Below are 15,330 nucleotides of genomic sequence, written 5' to 3'. Positions count from 1 at the left end.
GGCCTGTAGAACCAAACTGTATACCACAGGCTGTGTGTGCACACAGAGAATAGGACTGAAACCAAAGTCTTCATCTGAAAATCATTCACTTCAAACTGCTGGAGTTGTTTGGAGTGGTAGGGAAGGTCAGAGAAATGAAAGGGGGAGCAAAACCCCTATCAGTTTTCAAGGGTGAAGGGGTGAAACTCACCAGCATCTGTGTGCTTCCCATGACCACCAGGCTCTGTCCCCCGCCCCCACACACACAAAAAATCCAACATGGCAAGAACTCAAAATACTGAGTTCAGCCTAAGGCATGCCATTTCAGCACCTCTTTGCAAAGTAAGCCCTTCTAGTGCACACATTCTTATTTGTAGAATTCCAGAGGTTGATTATGCGTTGTGTGAAAAAAGGACTTCCTTTTGTCGGTCCCGTGAAACCGGTCTGTGAAACAGGTTAGACAGAGAGAGAAGTGACTGGCCCAGAGTCACCCAGTGATTTTCATGGCTGAGCAAGCATTTGAAACGGAGTCTTCCCAGTCCTAGTCCAACACTCTGACCACTATGACACGACGGCTTTAGTTTGCTGCTTAGAAACACAGGTTGTCTGATTCAGGGTACATCTAGCTCAGGATTGTCTACACTGACTGGAAGCGGCTCTTCAAAGATTCAGGCAGGGGTCTCTCCCAGGCGTACCTGGAAAATGCTGCCAGAGATTGAAGCTGGGACTTTCAGCATGCAAAGCAGATGCTCTGCCACTAAGGTAAAGTAAAGGTAAAATGTGCCGTCGAGTTGGTGTCGAGTCGGGCACCCACAGAGCCCTTTGGTTGTCTTTGGTAGAATACAGGAGGGGTTGACTATTGCCTCCTCCCATGCACAATGAGATGTAGGCCCTGACAATTGTCGCCCAGAAGTGAGCTAAGCTAACCAGGAACGAAATAAAGGTTGATTGATTGAGCTAACCAGGCAACTAACAGACAATCATTCTCCTAGGACTATGCTAACACCAGTGGGAGCCGAAACGTGGGCAAAATATCGAATTGGCTGGAGACAGATAAATATTGTTCAAACCAGAAGGCTGTAAAAGGAATCAGAGAAGACACAGTGCTTGAGTCTGTCTTCGCTTTGTTGTTGTTGTTGTTTCACCAATAGTAGTATTGAGGCCAGAAAGAATCCCCGCTGGAGAGAAGATGGTCCCTTTTAACATGCAAATAACATGCATGCGGCTTGCGCATCCCGCCTCCAAACTAAACCAGGCCTACAGGGAGGACCCAGAAGAAGAGAGAGGGAGCTAATGAGGCGGTAATTAGTTAAGCTCTGCCAAGCAGAAACACTGAGGCTTCTGTGCACAGGGGGGCGGATTTCGTTGGCGCCTCATTACGAATCCTCCTGCTTCCTTGCATGACTATGGTCAGCATTCTTCTGACTCCCACCTCTGATTTCTGCTCCCAATTTAAACTCCTCTCAGGAAGAACAAGGCACCCCACTCTGGGCAAACCATCTGCCCCTAAACAAGACATATTTGATAGCACTGAAAGGGTCCAGATGCAACTGATCAAATTCCAGAAGAGGTCCGTTTTGCATTTTTCTCAATCCACAGAAGAGATGTTCCATAGGAACATAAAAAGCAGCCTTATACTGAGTCAGACCTTGGGCCATCTCGCTCAGTACTATTGACACTGACTGGCAGCAGCTCTCCAAGGTTTCAGGCAGGGACCTTTCCCAGCCCTGCCTGGAGATGCTGCCGCCAGGGACTGAGCCTCGGGCCTTCCGCGTGCCAAGCAGACACTCTGCCACTGAGCTAGGGCCCCAACCCACCCTGCCCGCAGCTTCCCATTGCAGGAAAAGCTCCTGGCCAGTGGTGAGGATCCCACGGAGCTCTGCCAGTGCCCACACCCTCGCCCTGGGACCCCGCACCTTCTCCGTAGACAGGTCAGTTTCAACGTCGTGTTTCTTCTGAGTGAAGACAATCGTGAAGACAGCGTGAGAGCGGCTGCTGGTCTCGTTCATGTTGGTAGCTGCCACCGTCCTTCAAAAGGAGAATTTTTTTATAAGACTTCACTCTTTTTCTTTGAAAACATGGATCCAGCAGTGGGACAGTTACACCTGAGCCCATCTCAAGCTCCTTCAGCCCCCTTTCCACTGGAAGGCAGGGCCTGAAATCTGAGCGGCAAGGAGCAGAAGAGGGCACCGAACCAGCCATTAACCCCGACGAGATGCTACCTTGGCCTTGCAACCTACGTTCCCTGCAACAGGGGTTCCCAGATGCTGTAGGCAACAACGCCCATAAACCCCAGCCTAAGGCCAGGACAGCTGAGGATGCTGGGAGCTGCCGCAGCCAACCACACCCAGGAATCCCCATTACAGGAAACACTGTCCTTGCGCAACTCCCGCTGACCAAACAAGGAGGCACCTTTTCAAATGGTGGTTCTCTTATAGTTATTATGTATTTATTACATTTCTATCCCACTCTTCCTCCAAGGAGCTCAGAGCAGTGTACACGCTTATTTTTATCCTCACAACAACCCTGTGAGGTAGGTTAGGCGGAAAGACATAGGACTGGCCCAGATTTAGCAGGGGGAGAGCCACTGGCCCCATCCAACCCTAGCACAGCATCTCTTCAGGGGCTGCAACTGAGGTCTACCTGATGTTTCCTTTTAGACTCCAAGCCTCTCTGTCTGAGACAAGGAAGCATCTTACTTACTTACTGTTTAATTTTCCTCTTGGGAAACTTTGCTGAAAAGTGGTATATACCTGTCATAGCAGTGGTAGTAATATTGTAGTATTTTAATTGAAAACCACTTCAGGACTCAGCCTAGGCTGAAAAGCAGGGTATAAATATATACCAATTAATAAAAGTTACATCCTGCTTTGTGTCCAAGCCGGAGCTCTCAGGAAGGCAGCTGTGGGTTTCCTGGGGGCCCCCACCATCCAGATTAACATCTGCTTAGCTTTGGCAAGGGGGCTGCATCATGTACCTTTGGGCCACAGCCCTGGGGCCCAGCTGTGCCGCAACTGTGACTCATTGTACTATTACAGATATTTGTATACTGCTCTTCCAAGTTTTCAAAGCAGTTTACATAGATAAATAAATAATACATCAATAAGATGGCCCCCTGTCCCCAAAGGGCTCACAATCTAAAAACAAACATAAGGCAGATCCCAGCAACAGCCACTGGAGGGATGCTGTGCTGGGGTTGGATAGGGCCAGTTGCTCTCCCCCTGTTAAATATAAGAGAATCACCACTTTAAAAAGGTGTCTCTTTGCTCAGTTAGCAGGGATAGTCAACAAAACTGGAAAAATTTGCTATGTTGAATATAAATATCACAAAACCTTTTCCCCAAAGCCCAAAGGAGTTGAACTGCAATATTTGATTGTGAGGAGGGGGTGATCCAGCCAAGTGCACTAAATGGGGTTCAATTCTGATATTCAAACTGTTGAATGAACTTTTTAAAAACACTAGTCAGTATCTGAAGACGTGACAGATAAGTATCACTGATCTTGCACTGTTTAAAAAATTTTAAGGGGGTAAAGAAAAGAAAGGCACCCAGAACTGTTAATTTGAGAACATTAGCCCATCCAAAGAGCTGTACATGGTTTAGAGGCTTTCCAAGGGCAGTCACCTGAGAAAGCAGTTAAAGTTACAACTCTGCCCAATTTGACTGATATTGTTTCAGTTCATTGTGTTACTAATTACCTCTCTCTCTGTCTGATTTACTCTGGCTTCCATTATGTTGCTCCATCTGCTATTATGTGTTTGGTTTATTTTAGTAATTTGACAGTTTTTAATTGCCAATTGTTCGCTGCCGTGAGCTCTCTCACAGAAGCAAGTGAGGGCCGGTTTTAGAAACGCTGAAGAAGTCCTTTCAATTCACAACCCCCATTGCCCCAGCCCCATCAGCTGCAGCCCCAGGGTGCAAAGCGCCAACGTTCTGCCCGCTGCCCAAGACACAAAGGGGCCCACCTAGCTTTGTTCCCAGCATCCATGAGGTCTGCGATGTCGGTGTAAGAAGTGACGGCAAGCTTGGACAGGTCTTCCACGTAGGGCCCGAGCAGAGGGTGCTCCCGCACGCGCAGGTTCCCCTTGTTCTTGGGGTTCAGCAGGTCCCTGACTCTCTCGCAGTAGATCTCCATGTAACTGACCTACAATCAGATACATGCCAGGACATTAAGAATCCAGGTTTAGGTGTGAAAACGGTTTTGCATTACAGGTGCCAGCCCATATTTATTTTGCTTTATTTATTTAATACATTTCTATACCACCCAAAACGCAAGTTCTCTGGGCGGTTTACAAAACAATAAAAACAGCCAATAGAAAATTAAAACATTTCCACAATTAAAATTAAAAAGTTAAAACTATTAAAACACAATTAAAACCGTATCTAATTAAAAGCCTGGATGAACAGATGGGTTTTGACTGCCCTTTTAAAAGTTGTCAGAGATGGGGAGGCTCTTATTTCAGCAGGAAGCGTGTTCCAAAGCCTCAGGGCAGCAATGGAGAAGGCCGGTCCCTGAGTAACCACCAGACAAGCCGGTGGCAACTGCAGACGGACCTCTCCAGATGATCTCAGTGGGCGGTGTGGTTCATAGCAAAGTACTGACAGCCCATGGCATGGCTTCTCCAGTTTGGGTCCCTGAATGTTGGATTATGAGATGAGCACCGAATCGGTTCATACACATCCCGAACTGACAGTCAGTGCAGACGATACTGAGCGAGATGCACCAAAGGTCTGACTCGGTGCATCGGAAGTCCTAGTTTCCTAGGTTCCTCGTATTACGAAAGAGGGAGAAAAACCCCTCCTCCTCCACAGTGCCTGTGCTTGCCTGATGGCACCTCTGCTTCTCTTGCCAGCACCATTTTCTAGCAAGGAGGGGGGAGCCATTTCACCAAATGCCCCACTGCTGTCAAAACAAAGACTCTGCTGCATACTCAATCACCAAACCTGAGCCCGTCCCCCAGCCGGCCCCGAGGGAGCTGATTCGGCAGCTCTCCATGGGCTTAGCAGAAGGAACCCGCCTGTCCGTCAAGCAAAGAGGCCTGGCTTAACATATGGAACAAGTGCGTGTAGCACGGTGCTATTTTTACATAGGCGGCATCTGTACCGTTGGCCAACTATGGACACTCATCCTCCAGAAGGCCGACTTGGCTGCTGGCCTGGAAGTTGTCACTGTGTGTGTACAGCTAACAGGAAGGACCCGTTTGTGCAGGCACGGCTTCATCTATTGCGCTCTCTTTCGGATCACCCTTGTCCTTTAGGCTCTGGGGCAATCATGTCCCCTGCAGCTGCCAGGCACCCTTGCGTTGCCTTCCACGGGAGCTGCAGGTGCTTTCTGCCAGAGAACTGACAGCCCATGGCACAAAGCAGCAGCCAAGCCCCCTGTAGTGCTCTGCGGCTGCGGAACACTTTAGTGGCGGGGAGCTGACAGTGAGCTTGAATCGTGCCTAGGGCTGGGAGAGACTCCTGCCTGAAACCTGGGAGAGCTACTGCTAGATCAATACTGATCTAGAGGGGCCAATGGTCAACTCGGCTTATGCCTTCACAGGGCCTTGTTTACAAAGCTGCAGTTAACACTTAGATCTTCCTGAAAGTCGGCCAGTTCCATTTGCCCCTTCCCCAACACACACTTACCTCCACAGAGTAAGACATCTCCTCGTTGCTGTTGTCATTGATCTTCTCAAACAGCTCTTCACAGAGCTATAAAGAGATTAAGAGAGCATCAGACCACAACTGTGCATAAGAGAATTGTGAGAGGACGCCTGTGATGCTTAATAATCTATTCTGCTTCCAGTTCTCCCCCCAAATACACAGGGCCTGGCAGAGAGGCTGCTAATCCATTCCCACCCACACCCACCCCAAAGTCCTGTAGGCAGCCAATCCATTTAGCCTTTATTCAGTTATCAGTTGCACCCAAATTTGATTGATGTTAATCTGCAGTATTAAAAAAAAATTAGCAACAGAAGCAACAGACCACAGCAACTGAAATAAGAAATGCAAGTTAGAACTTCTTGAGGGGGGTGATTAAAAGGTTAGGACTTTCCTTATCCAGTTGTAAAAGCATTCATGCCTGCTTATTTTCAGGGGAAGAATCCTTTTGCATTTATCTGCGGGTTTGAAAAGGTTCCAACAGCTGGATTTGCTAGAAGAGTCAGCCTGGGGTTTGGATGCATTTAGCAATCTTGTTAACTGAAGGTTACTCATGGTGTCAGCTCTGTATTTCTTCCTCGGGTGACTACAGAACTGCAGGTTGCCAAAAGGGTCTAAGAGGACACATGCATGTGTACGTACACAACCATGTTCCTTGTAACAGGGAATCCCAGATGTCGTTGTCTGCAACTCCCAACACTCCCAGCTGCAGTGGCCTTTGACGAGGGTTGTCATCAACATCTGGGATCCACTCTTACAGGGAACTCTAGTATGCACACAAATATAGCCACCAGAGCAGTGTGTGTGTCCCCTAAGCCAGATCAAGCTTTCAAAGACTTGGCTTGGGAAAGCCATGTTCTATACTCAAAAGTTTTACAACGCATAGTATTGCTACAAATCTCTCTCTCTCTCTCTCTAAGACGTACCTGCCACTAATCCCACGCATGGCAGGTCTTGCGAGAGTTTGCGAGCGAGCTGCCGGGAAAAAGCAAACGGGCAAGAGGAAGAGGTGCCGGGGAAAGTGCCAAGGATGGACAGGCGAGAGAAAGAGGCGACGGGGGAAGCAGTGCCAGGGAAAGCGGCGGGCAGGCAGGCAGCTAGCTCAAAAAGAGCCAAGGATGAGGGAGGGGGGGCAAGAACAAGGGGCAAACTAGAGGTGCAGATGCTCTGCACCCAGGTCAGCTAGTTTACTTTATTTCTGGTGCTGACAGAGGTTTTTATAGCCTTCAGCTTCTGGCGGGGGGGGGGGGGAGAGCTAGACAAAAGGTCACTTTCAACAGTCAAAACACTTCCTCCATGGGAGTCACAAAACCTTGCCCATACAGGGGAGGAAGGTTCAGACGTATGCAGCCAAAATAGGTAGCCCTGGCTCTGGATGTAAAGCAGCAACACTCAACTTCGACAACCAGTTAGTCAGGGTCCCATGTTTCCAACTGAAGCGCTGGAAATATTAATGTGTGAAGCAGCCTGATTTGGAGGTGGAGGGAATGAGAGGGGTGTAGGGGTCAGACTGGTGGACTAGAACTGGAGAGACCAGAGTTCAAATCCCCATTCAACCATGAAACTCACTGGCTGACTCTCGGCCAATCGCTTCTTTCTCAGCCTAACCTACTTCGCAGGGTTGTGGGGATAAACGGAACTATGAACACTGCTGTGGACTCCTTTGAGGAAGAGCAGGATATAAATATTAATTTTAATGATGATGATGGTGGTGGTGGTGGTGGTGGAGGACAAGAAAGCTGTGGAGATACCGCCAGGGATTGAAACTGGGACCCTCTACATGCAAAGCAGGCCCTTTATATATCAGCGATGGTCCCTCCCCACAGGGAGCTTGAGGGAGTGTGGGGGCGGACACACAGCTTCATCGGCTTCCAAGCTTCTGGGGACAGAAGGCAGCACGTTTCTCTCCCATAGCCAGAATGGCTAGATACTCGCTTCTGCTTTTTGTTTTAAACCACAGCCAAGATTTCCCCCACTTGCAATTTGGGTAGCAGGTATCGGATTCCCTGTTTCAGGGATAGGCAGCCTTTGGCACCTCCAGTTCTCATTGAACTACAGCTCCCATCATCTCCAGCTACAATTTACTGTGGCTGGGGGTAATGGGAGCTGTAGTTCAACAACACCTGGAGCACCCAGGATTGCCCACCACTGTCCTATATGCTCAATGTCCCCCAGCAAAACACTCACAGCCCTTGCTGCCAACCGCTTTACTGTACTTGCAGGGTTTTTCCAAGTTTATATTAGTGATATTAGAAATCAGAGGAGATCGTCTTAAACTCAGAGTCCTGTTCCTTTTGAGCAAATGCAGGTATAACCTGTAACTTCTACTTTTTAAGGGGGTCATCAGCTTCAAGGCTTTACACAGGGCTGTCCTTGAGCAGGGATTCACAAGTTCGGGCTTGGATCACTAGCCAGCCGTTCTTTGTGATGGCCACCAACCCCCTCTCGTCCCTCAGATCCTTTTCTGGCACATGAGCAGAGGGCTTAGGAAAGAGGAGGGCCTTCGGTCATCTGCTCTGGGATATGGAGGTGCTCAGAAATGCTTTCTGCTGTTTCTTACCTTCACATAATGGCATTGGGAAGAAGGAGAATGGGGAGGAGATCTGTGTGGTGCAGGGTGTCCTGCTCACCAGAGGACTGGGGGAACTCGCCACTGGCAAGCTGGAAACTGGATCTGTAGATGCCTGCCTGGATCTGTAGAGGCCCGCTTTGGAGGCCATGGCTGGCACAAAATGCCACAACCCGCCCATGTGGGGTTCCTCAACATGTATAGAACACCCAGTGCCCAGCTTCAGCCTGGCTCCTTTCCCTGCTGCAGAGACACGCGGCCCAAACACCTGGCTGGCAGCCTTTAGCCGTAACTGAGCCCCTGTCAGATATCCAGCTTCCATCTGTTTCCCCTATCAGTGGAGCAGAGCTTCGTGCTGTCATTCTATTCTACGCCCAGGGCACAGAGCCCGTGACTCTTGCTAGAGGAAGCAAGGAGGCTGCAGGATCTGGGGGAAACCTTGGAGAAGAGGCGACTGCCGCCCAGGCATCACACATGGTGCCCAAAGATAAGACTCCCCCATTGCTTGAGACTGCCGCCTCCTCCTATATACATGCACATTTTGGTTTTATGCCATGCAACTGACAATCTCCATCACTAACACCACCTGTGAATCATTTTCCCCCCAAAAGGGTAAAAGCCAAAAACTATGATCGATGGACATGTTGCATTTTAAATTAGGATTAAACCAGTCAGGACTAGGAAACTGACCCAAACGGGTCCAGTATAGGGGGAAAGACACACTCACGGAGGCACCAACACTAAGCAACTCCTTTCCCCCCTTCGCACACAGAAGAATTGAGTAAAGCACGATCCAAGGTATCCAGAGCCAGGAAAAACGAACTGCCCGGAGCAAAGACAGAACCAGAACTGGGTACTACGGGGCAGGCTGCAGGGAGTAGAGGAGCTGTTCGTTTGTGATTGGCCCTGTCTTGGAGCATGCAGTGATTGACAACCCCATGGAATACGGATGCCCTCCCCATAACCAGGAAAAAGACCAGCTGTAGGGAAGAAGTGGGAGGTGCCTCCTAGTCCCGCCCCCAGACTAGTCAAAATAACCCGCTTCTTGGTATCTAGAGGCAGAGGGAGAAGACAAGGACTGCATCCCAGTGTCTGCAGCAGAACTGGAGAGCAACAAGTAGGGAGAAAGACCAGCCCTCAATTATGCTCTTGAAATCACGTCAGACTGAAGGAGACTTCAGTGCTAAGGAGAGCCGAAGTCTTCACCTGGGACTTGTTCATTGCCTTCTGGTTTCTCACCCTGGAGCATTTGCAAGTGCATTTCTGCAGAAGGAGGGCTAAGCGCTAACTTGTTCTGAAAAGGAAAGCTGGGGTCCTCGGTGTTCCGACAAGCCTCCCAATAGCCACATGCGAAAGCAAAACACTATAGCCATTGGCCAAAGCCATGCTTCATTTACCTGTGGGATGATCCCCGCCTGGTTCTCCTCCTGCTTCCCCATCATCGTATAGGATTTCCCAGCTCCAGTTTGGCCATAAGCGAAGATACAGACGTTGTAACCCTCAAAGGCGTGAAGCAGCATCTCCTTCCCAATATCATTGTACACACGATTCTGAGACGCAAAGCAGGGGTCGTCAGGCTGCAGAGATGTAAAGACGGGGGGGGAAAGGTTAGTATGGACCTCTTAAGTACCTCCTAAGCCATATCCCAACAAGCCACCACGCTGCCTCCTGATGGGCAGACCACAGAGCACCCCAGAGTACTGGACCGCTAGCGGTTCTCAACGTTGGGTCCCCAGATGTTACTGGACTTCAACTCCCATAATCCCCAGCTCCAGCGGCCTTTGGTTGGGGATTATGGGAGTTGAAGTCCAATAACATCTGGGGACCCAACGTTGAGAAACCCTGTGCTAGAGGGTGGCAAGAAGTGAGAACCCCAAGCCATGCAGGACAACCTTCTATGCATTGGCAGCAACAGCTCTGAACAAGCAAAGTTACTCGTAGAAAGGCTCACCACTGTGGGGAGCATTCCTTGAACACAGGAAGCTGCACTATATTGACAGATGAGGCACCCGAGGCTTGCTTCTACTTCTTGAACTGAACATTTATTTCTTTATTACATTTTTATACTGCCCCTTCTGTCAGCTCTGGGCAGTTCTCAGCAGACACACACTCAATTAAAACCAACAAAACAACAAAAACTGAAACAAAAAACCCTGGCAGGCCAGACCAAAAAGTGAGTCTTAAGGGCTCTCAAACATGTTGGAGAGTAAACCGTTGACCCTTAAACAACTTGGATGTGGCCTGTCCATCGTAACAGGCATTTACAGATTTCTAGGATACATCATCAAATGCTGAGCATATTCTCCCACTGCCCAACCAGCTCCCAAATGAAGTTGGTGGCCCCTAACCCCCACTAACTGAGCCAAGAGGCACCTTTTAAAGCGGCAATTCTCTTCTAGCAGGGGAAGAGTGCAGGCCTTCTCCAACCCCAGCACAGCATCTCTCCAGTGGCTGTTGCTGGAGTCTCACCTTTTAGACTGTGAGCCCTTTCGGGACAGGGAAGCCTCATATTTATTTATCTATCTGCACAAACCACTTTGAATCTTCTGTTGAAAAGCAGTATACAAATACTCGCAGACATCGTGGTCTCACGGGAGTTTGTTCTCTTGCCCTTTTAGACTGGAATTGAAGAAAGCAGCCTTGGCATCCAAGTCATCACTGCGGTTACTGAAGACAAGAGGGCTGAACTCAATCTCCCACTGCTTTACTGTTCAAGGGTCCGGCCCACCGCTTACAGTTTCCGCCTCGGAGTGCTCCCAGCGATGCCAATTAACCAGCTTGTGCAGCTGTCCAGTTTTACAGCCCTGTTTGTTATTAAGGCATCCCGCTAATTTGTAATGCCAAGGAACAACCTCCTGGAAGGGGGGGTCCCTTTGGCAAGTTAGCAAGTGGACAAGGACTCCTGGGAGAAAGGGAGCCGCGGTTGTTTCCATCTGTGGTTGTACTTTGCCAGCCGCCTTTAACAATCCCAAGTATTGTGTGTGAAGCTAGGAATTCAAGCCACGCAAATCTTCCTGCAGCTCCTAATTGAAGGAGGATGTGGAGTGGGGGAGAAGGCTGGACCAGCCAGGCCAAAACGGTTGTTGAAATATTTGCCGGAAGCGACGCAGAGTTGCAGCAGAGGGCGAGGCAATGTACTATGGGGACTGCAGACTGTGGCTCTCCACGAACAAAATGGCTTCCTCAGGTTCGACCTGGCTCATCGGAGGGAGAGGCAAGGGAGTAAAGCCCGCTCCATCGGCCTAGCTAGGAGCAGCTGCCGCTGGGCTCCTCCCCTCCCACATGTGCCTGCATTGCCGTATCTCAAAAAGGATCTTGTAGGACTGGAAAAGGTGTGGAAAAGGTGACCAGGGCAAGCAAGGCCATTCCTTGCAAGGTAAGGCTACAACGTTTTGAGAGAAAAAGAGGACTAAGGGGTGACAGAGGTCTGTAGGGTGTGGACAGAGAGAGATTTTTCTCTCTCTCTCACAACACTAGAATCAGGGGTCATCCTAGGAAACCGACTGCCAGGAAATTTAGGACAAACAAAAGGAAGTACTTTTTCCACACATGGCATCATTAATCTACGGAATTCTTTGCCATGAGATGTGGTGACAGCCACCAGCTTGGACAGCTTTAGGCGGAGCTTAGACAAATTCATGGAGGACAGGTCTATTTACGGCTACTAGTCTGGATGGCTATAGGCTACCTACAGTCAGTTAAAAGGCAGGTTAGAAGGCAGGATGTCCCTGAATACCAGATTCAGGGGAGCAATGGCAGGAGAGAGGGCATGCCTTCATCTCCTGCTTGTGGGCTTCCTAGAGACATCGGGATGGTGGGCCACTGTGGGAAACAGCACGCTGGACTAGACAGTCTCCGAGCCTGATCCAACCCAATTCTTCTTAAGTTCTTATGGCTGCAAGGGAGAGATGAGGCAGCGAGGTCCCGTCCCCTGGTTCAGCTGGGACTGACGGCCATTGGGCTCCTCCCCTCCTAAAACTGTCACCTGCTGTGGTGCATTGGCAAAGAGGAGGCCTGCACACGTAATGCAAGCCAACCTCAACACACCATCACACGCACGTGCCACTGTCTGCCTCGAGCATCAAGTGCTACTGAGTAGAAGAGAAACTTCCCTTTCTTCCTCCTGTATTACCACAACCACTTCCCAGCTTGCCTACGCGCTGGCTCTCCTCTCCTTAGCAAACTTGGCACTGGGTCCTGCAGAATGAGCTATAATGAAAAGGGAGCAAAAGCGGAAGCCAGAGACAGGCGTTCCTCTTCCAAATGGCCCTGAAGTCTTACTCTTCTTCTCATGGAGGGGAAAACAAACCTGCACATAGACCCCAGGAGACAAACGCTTTCAAAGGGAAAGAAATTAGTACTACTGCTTTAAAAATGGGGTGGGGGGAGAAAGAAAGAGAGAGAGAGCCTCAGAGCATGATGTAATCTGAGCATCAGCTGACGAGCAGAAAAATTTTCCCATTCAAGGAATAAGTGGAGCAGATTAACTCTCAACAAGACGACTGTCCTGCCATGCTCTCTCTGTGGAAAACCAAGTTACTGCTCAATTAGGAGGAGAAACCAGAAGGGCAGGGGGAAGGCACCTAGTGGGAAACCTATTGCCGAAGTCCTGACCCCTCACTGGGATGGTTTGAGCCAAGGGTGCGAATGACAGCTGCGCTATTTAGAAGGTCTAGGAACACAGGAAGCTGCTCTATACCGAGTCAGACCACTGGTCCATCTCGCTCCGTACTGTCTACACTGACTGGCAGCTGCTCTCCAGTGCAGGAGTCTCTCCCAGCCCTACCTGGAAATGTTGCCAGCGATTTGGACCTCGACCCTTCTGCATGCAACACTAAGCTATGGCTCCACAGGGAACACACAACTCTTGAGTTTGCTATTTGTTTGAGGTGTGCAGCGGAACAGTATGGCAGCTTCATGGCTGTGAAAGTTTAAGAACAAAGAACTCTCCACAGGCTCCGATTCCTCTGAATGCAAGCCAAGAACGCAGTTGCTAGGCCTGACCACCTCGCGGTCTTATCCCAGTTTACATCCGTTTGGCACGAGGGTCCCTTTCTTCCCCTCTCCGCCTTTTAAGAAGAGCAGATAATTACTGGAAATCAGCAAGACTTCAGATTGTGCTTTCATGAGGGATGGAACTCCTTATTCAGAGGAAGAAGTGCTTTGGGAATTTCCCTAGTGGACTGCCCTGCCTTCCTAAAAAGCCAGGAGATTAAGAACTCTCCCTAAGCCAAAAATACTCCTGAAGAAACTACAAAGAAAAAGATCCACTGTTTACCATGCAAATTCCATTCTGGGGCTACTTGGGCCAACAACCCTCTGCTCTGTCATCTTTGAACACACTTGTTCTTCACTGCATGGAATTTAATCTCGTTCTGATCCCAGGATGGAAAAAGCACTTAAATATACCGAGCTGAAACTGGGAACTTAAATGGCTAAAAACACACACAGTCAGAGTGGGCGGGAGGAAACAGCTGCTTGGGGGAGGTGCCCAGGCACCAGCTGGACACAGCCTGGATTCCACCCTCCGATGGGACCTTGCTGAAAACACAAAGCAGGAAGGTAGAGTGCTTACCGAGGTGTGGGACCAGTAGGAGTAGTCAAAGCTGAAGGATTTGGGCGCTTCCTTGGGATTCTTTGGATTGAGAATACCTAGAGGAAACAAAAACACACCTTTATTATTCAGGAACTCATGGGGAAAAACCAGAAACAGAAGTGAAAGAAATGACTACCCGCTTTTGATGCATAACCCAAGTACTTGGTATTTTGCCACACTGGCACACTGAAAAATAGAACACGCAGAAGATCACCTTAACTCTTAGTTCTCTATATTACCAAATAGAGCCTGCAAAAATCAGTGGTTTTGCATGCTCCGATCTCCAGGCAGGGCTGGGAGAGACCCTTGCCTGAAACCGTGGAGAGCTCTTACAGCCAGCGCAGACAAGATTGCTCTGTCTGGACCCAGGCAGGGTCTGACTTCCTATGTTCCTAGTTGATGTTAGGGATGGGGCCCTCACTCAGTGGTAGAGCATCTGCTTTGCAGGCAGAAGGTCCGGGCAGCATCTCCAGGTAGCCCTGGGAGAGACTCCTGCCTGGAACTTTGGAGAGCCACTGCTAGTCAGTGCAGACAATACTCAGCTACATGGATCAAGGGTCTGACTCAGTATATGGCAGCATGTGCCTACAAAGCAAGAAACTGGCAGTAAGGAGAGGGACTGAGGCATAAAAAGTAGGTCAGCTTGCCTTTGGACTAGTGAGAATGTTGGGAAGGGGGAGAGAGAGGCAAAGAGGAAGCTCTTCCTTTGAACTATAATTTAAAAAAAAAACCCACAGAAGCTGGAGGCGCATCAGCAACAAAAAGCTGGAGGGCTCCTGGGAGTGTCACAGCAGGACCATTCAAGCCTGTTCTGAAGCACATGTTATAGTACAAAGAGAAAAGGCTCGCGGCCTACGGATTTGCTTTCAGAGGCTTGAGACTCAACAGAGCATTGAAAAGGGACTGAAAAAGGAATGAAGAACGTTTCAAGGCTTAATACTGGGATGACACATTAGAACAGTCTTCTGCAAATAAAATATATGCAGAGCCCACACAGAGATTGTAGCAGGCCTAAGAGAAAGTGACCCACTGCTTCATAAACCCTTTTGCCTTCCTCTGGCTCGCTAAGAGACTGCTATTATTTCCCAGCCGCGAGTAGAGCTACGCTTTCCCCTCTGACCTCACTGTAAAGGTTTTAGGTGACCTTACTGGCCATCAGCTGGGGACAAAAGCCCCCCTCATCTCTCTCTCCTGCTCAAGTCCTATGTGCAAGCTTGTGAAAACAAGAAAATTCGCCCTCTGGCCTTTCCAATTCACTAGCCAGCTATGAAAGAGAAAAGGGAAGCAAGGAAAAGTCAACATTGTCTGACAGATTCCATCATCCTACTAATCTTTCCAGCCAGGCATCCTGGGGAAACAGTTGGGAACGTTGTCAAAGGAGCTTGCTAATGTGTTCTGCGAGTGTGTGATATAGGAACAAAGGAGGCAGCCTTAGTGGGAGTCAGACCCTTGGTCCATCTAGCTCAGGACTGTCTGCACGGACTGGCAGCAGCTCTCCAAGGTTTCAGGCAGAAGTCTTTCCCAGTCCTACCTGGAGACGC

The 15,330-nt window shown here is 49.3% G+C and overlaps 1 protein-coding gene across 15 annotated transcripts in view; it reads right to left on the bottom strand.

Annotated features, from left to right (window-relative positions):
* The window catches only part of KIF1B (kinesin family member 1B), a 112,793-nt gene that overhangs the window by 69,544 nt on the left and 27,919 nt on the right, over window positions 1–15,330 (bottom strand). For all 15 annotated transcript variants that reach the window (XM_053280761.1, XM_053280747.1, XM_053280750.1 and 12 more), the window contains 5 exons: window positions 13,769–13,845; window positions 9,591–9,770; window positions 5,610–5,675; window positions 3,944–4,122; window positions 1,896–2,007 (listed from right to left, as the gene is read on the bottom strand). In XM_053280761.1, coding sequence (XP_053136736.1) covers window positions 1,896–2,007; window positions 3,944–4,122; window positions 5,610–5,675; window positions 9,591–9,770; window positions 13,769–13,845 — 614 coding nt within the window. The remainder of the gene's footprint in view (window positions 1–1,895; window positions 2,008–3,943; window positions 4,123–5,609; window positions 5,676–9,590; window positions 9,771–13,768; window positions 13,846–15,330) is intronic.

The sequence above is a fragment of the Hemicordylus capensis genome, chromosome 16 (assembly GCF_027244095.1).
Source record: "Hemicordylus capensis ecotype Gifberg chromosome 16, rHemCap1.1.pri, whole genome shotgun sequence".
Classification (NCBI taxonomy): domain Eukaryota; kingdom Metazoa; phylum Chordata; class Lepidosauria; order Squamata; family Cordylidae; genus Hemicordylus; species Hemicordylus capensis.
Note: the sequence above shows the minus strand (reverse complement) of the source record. Positions and strands in the feature narration are given on the sequence as shown.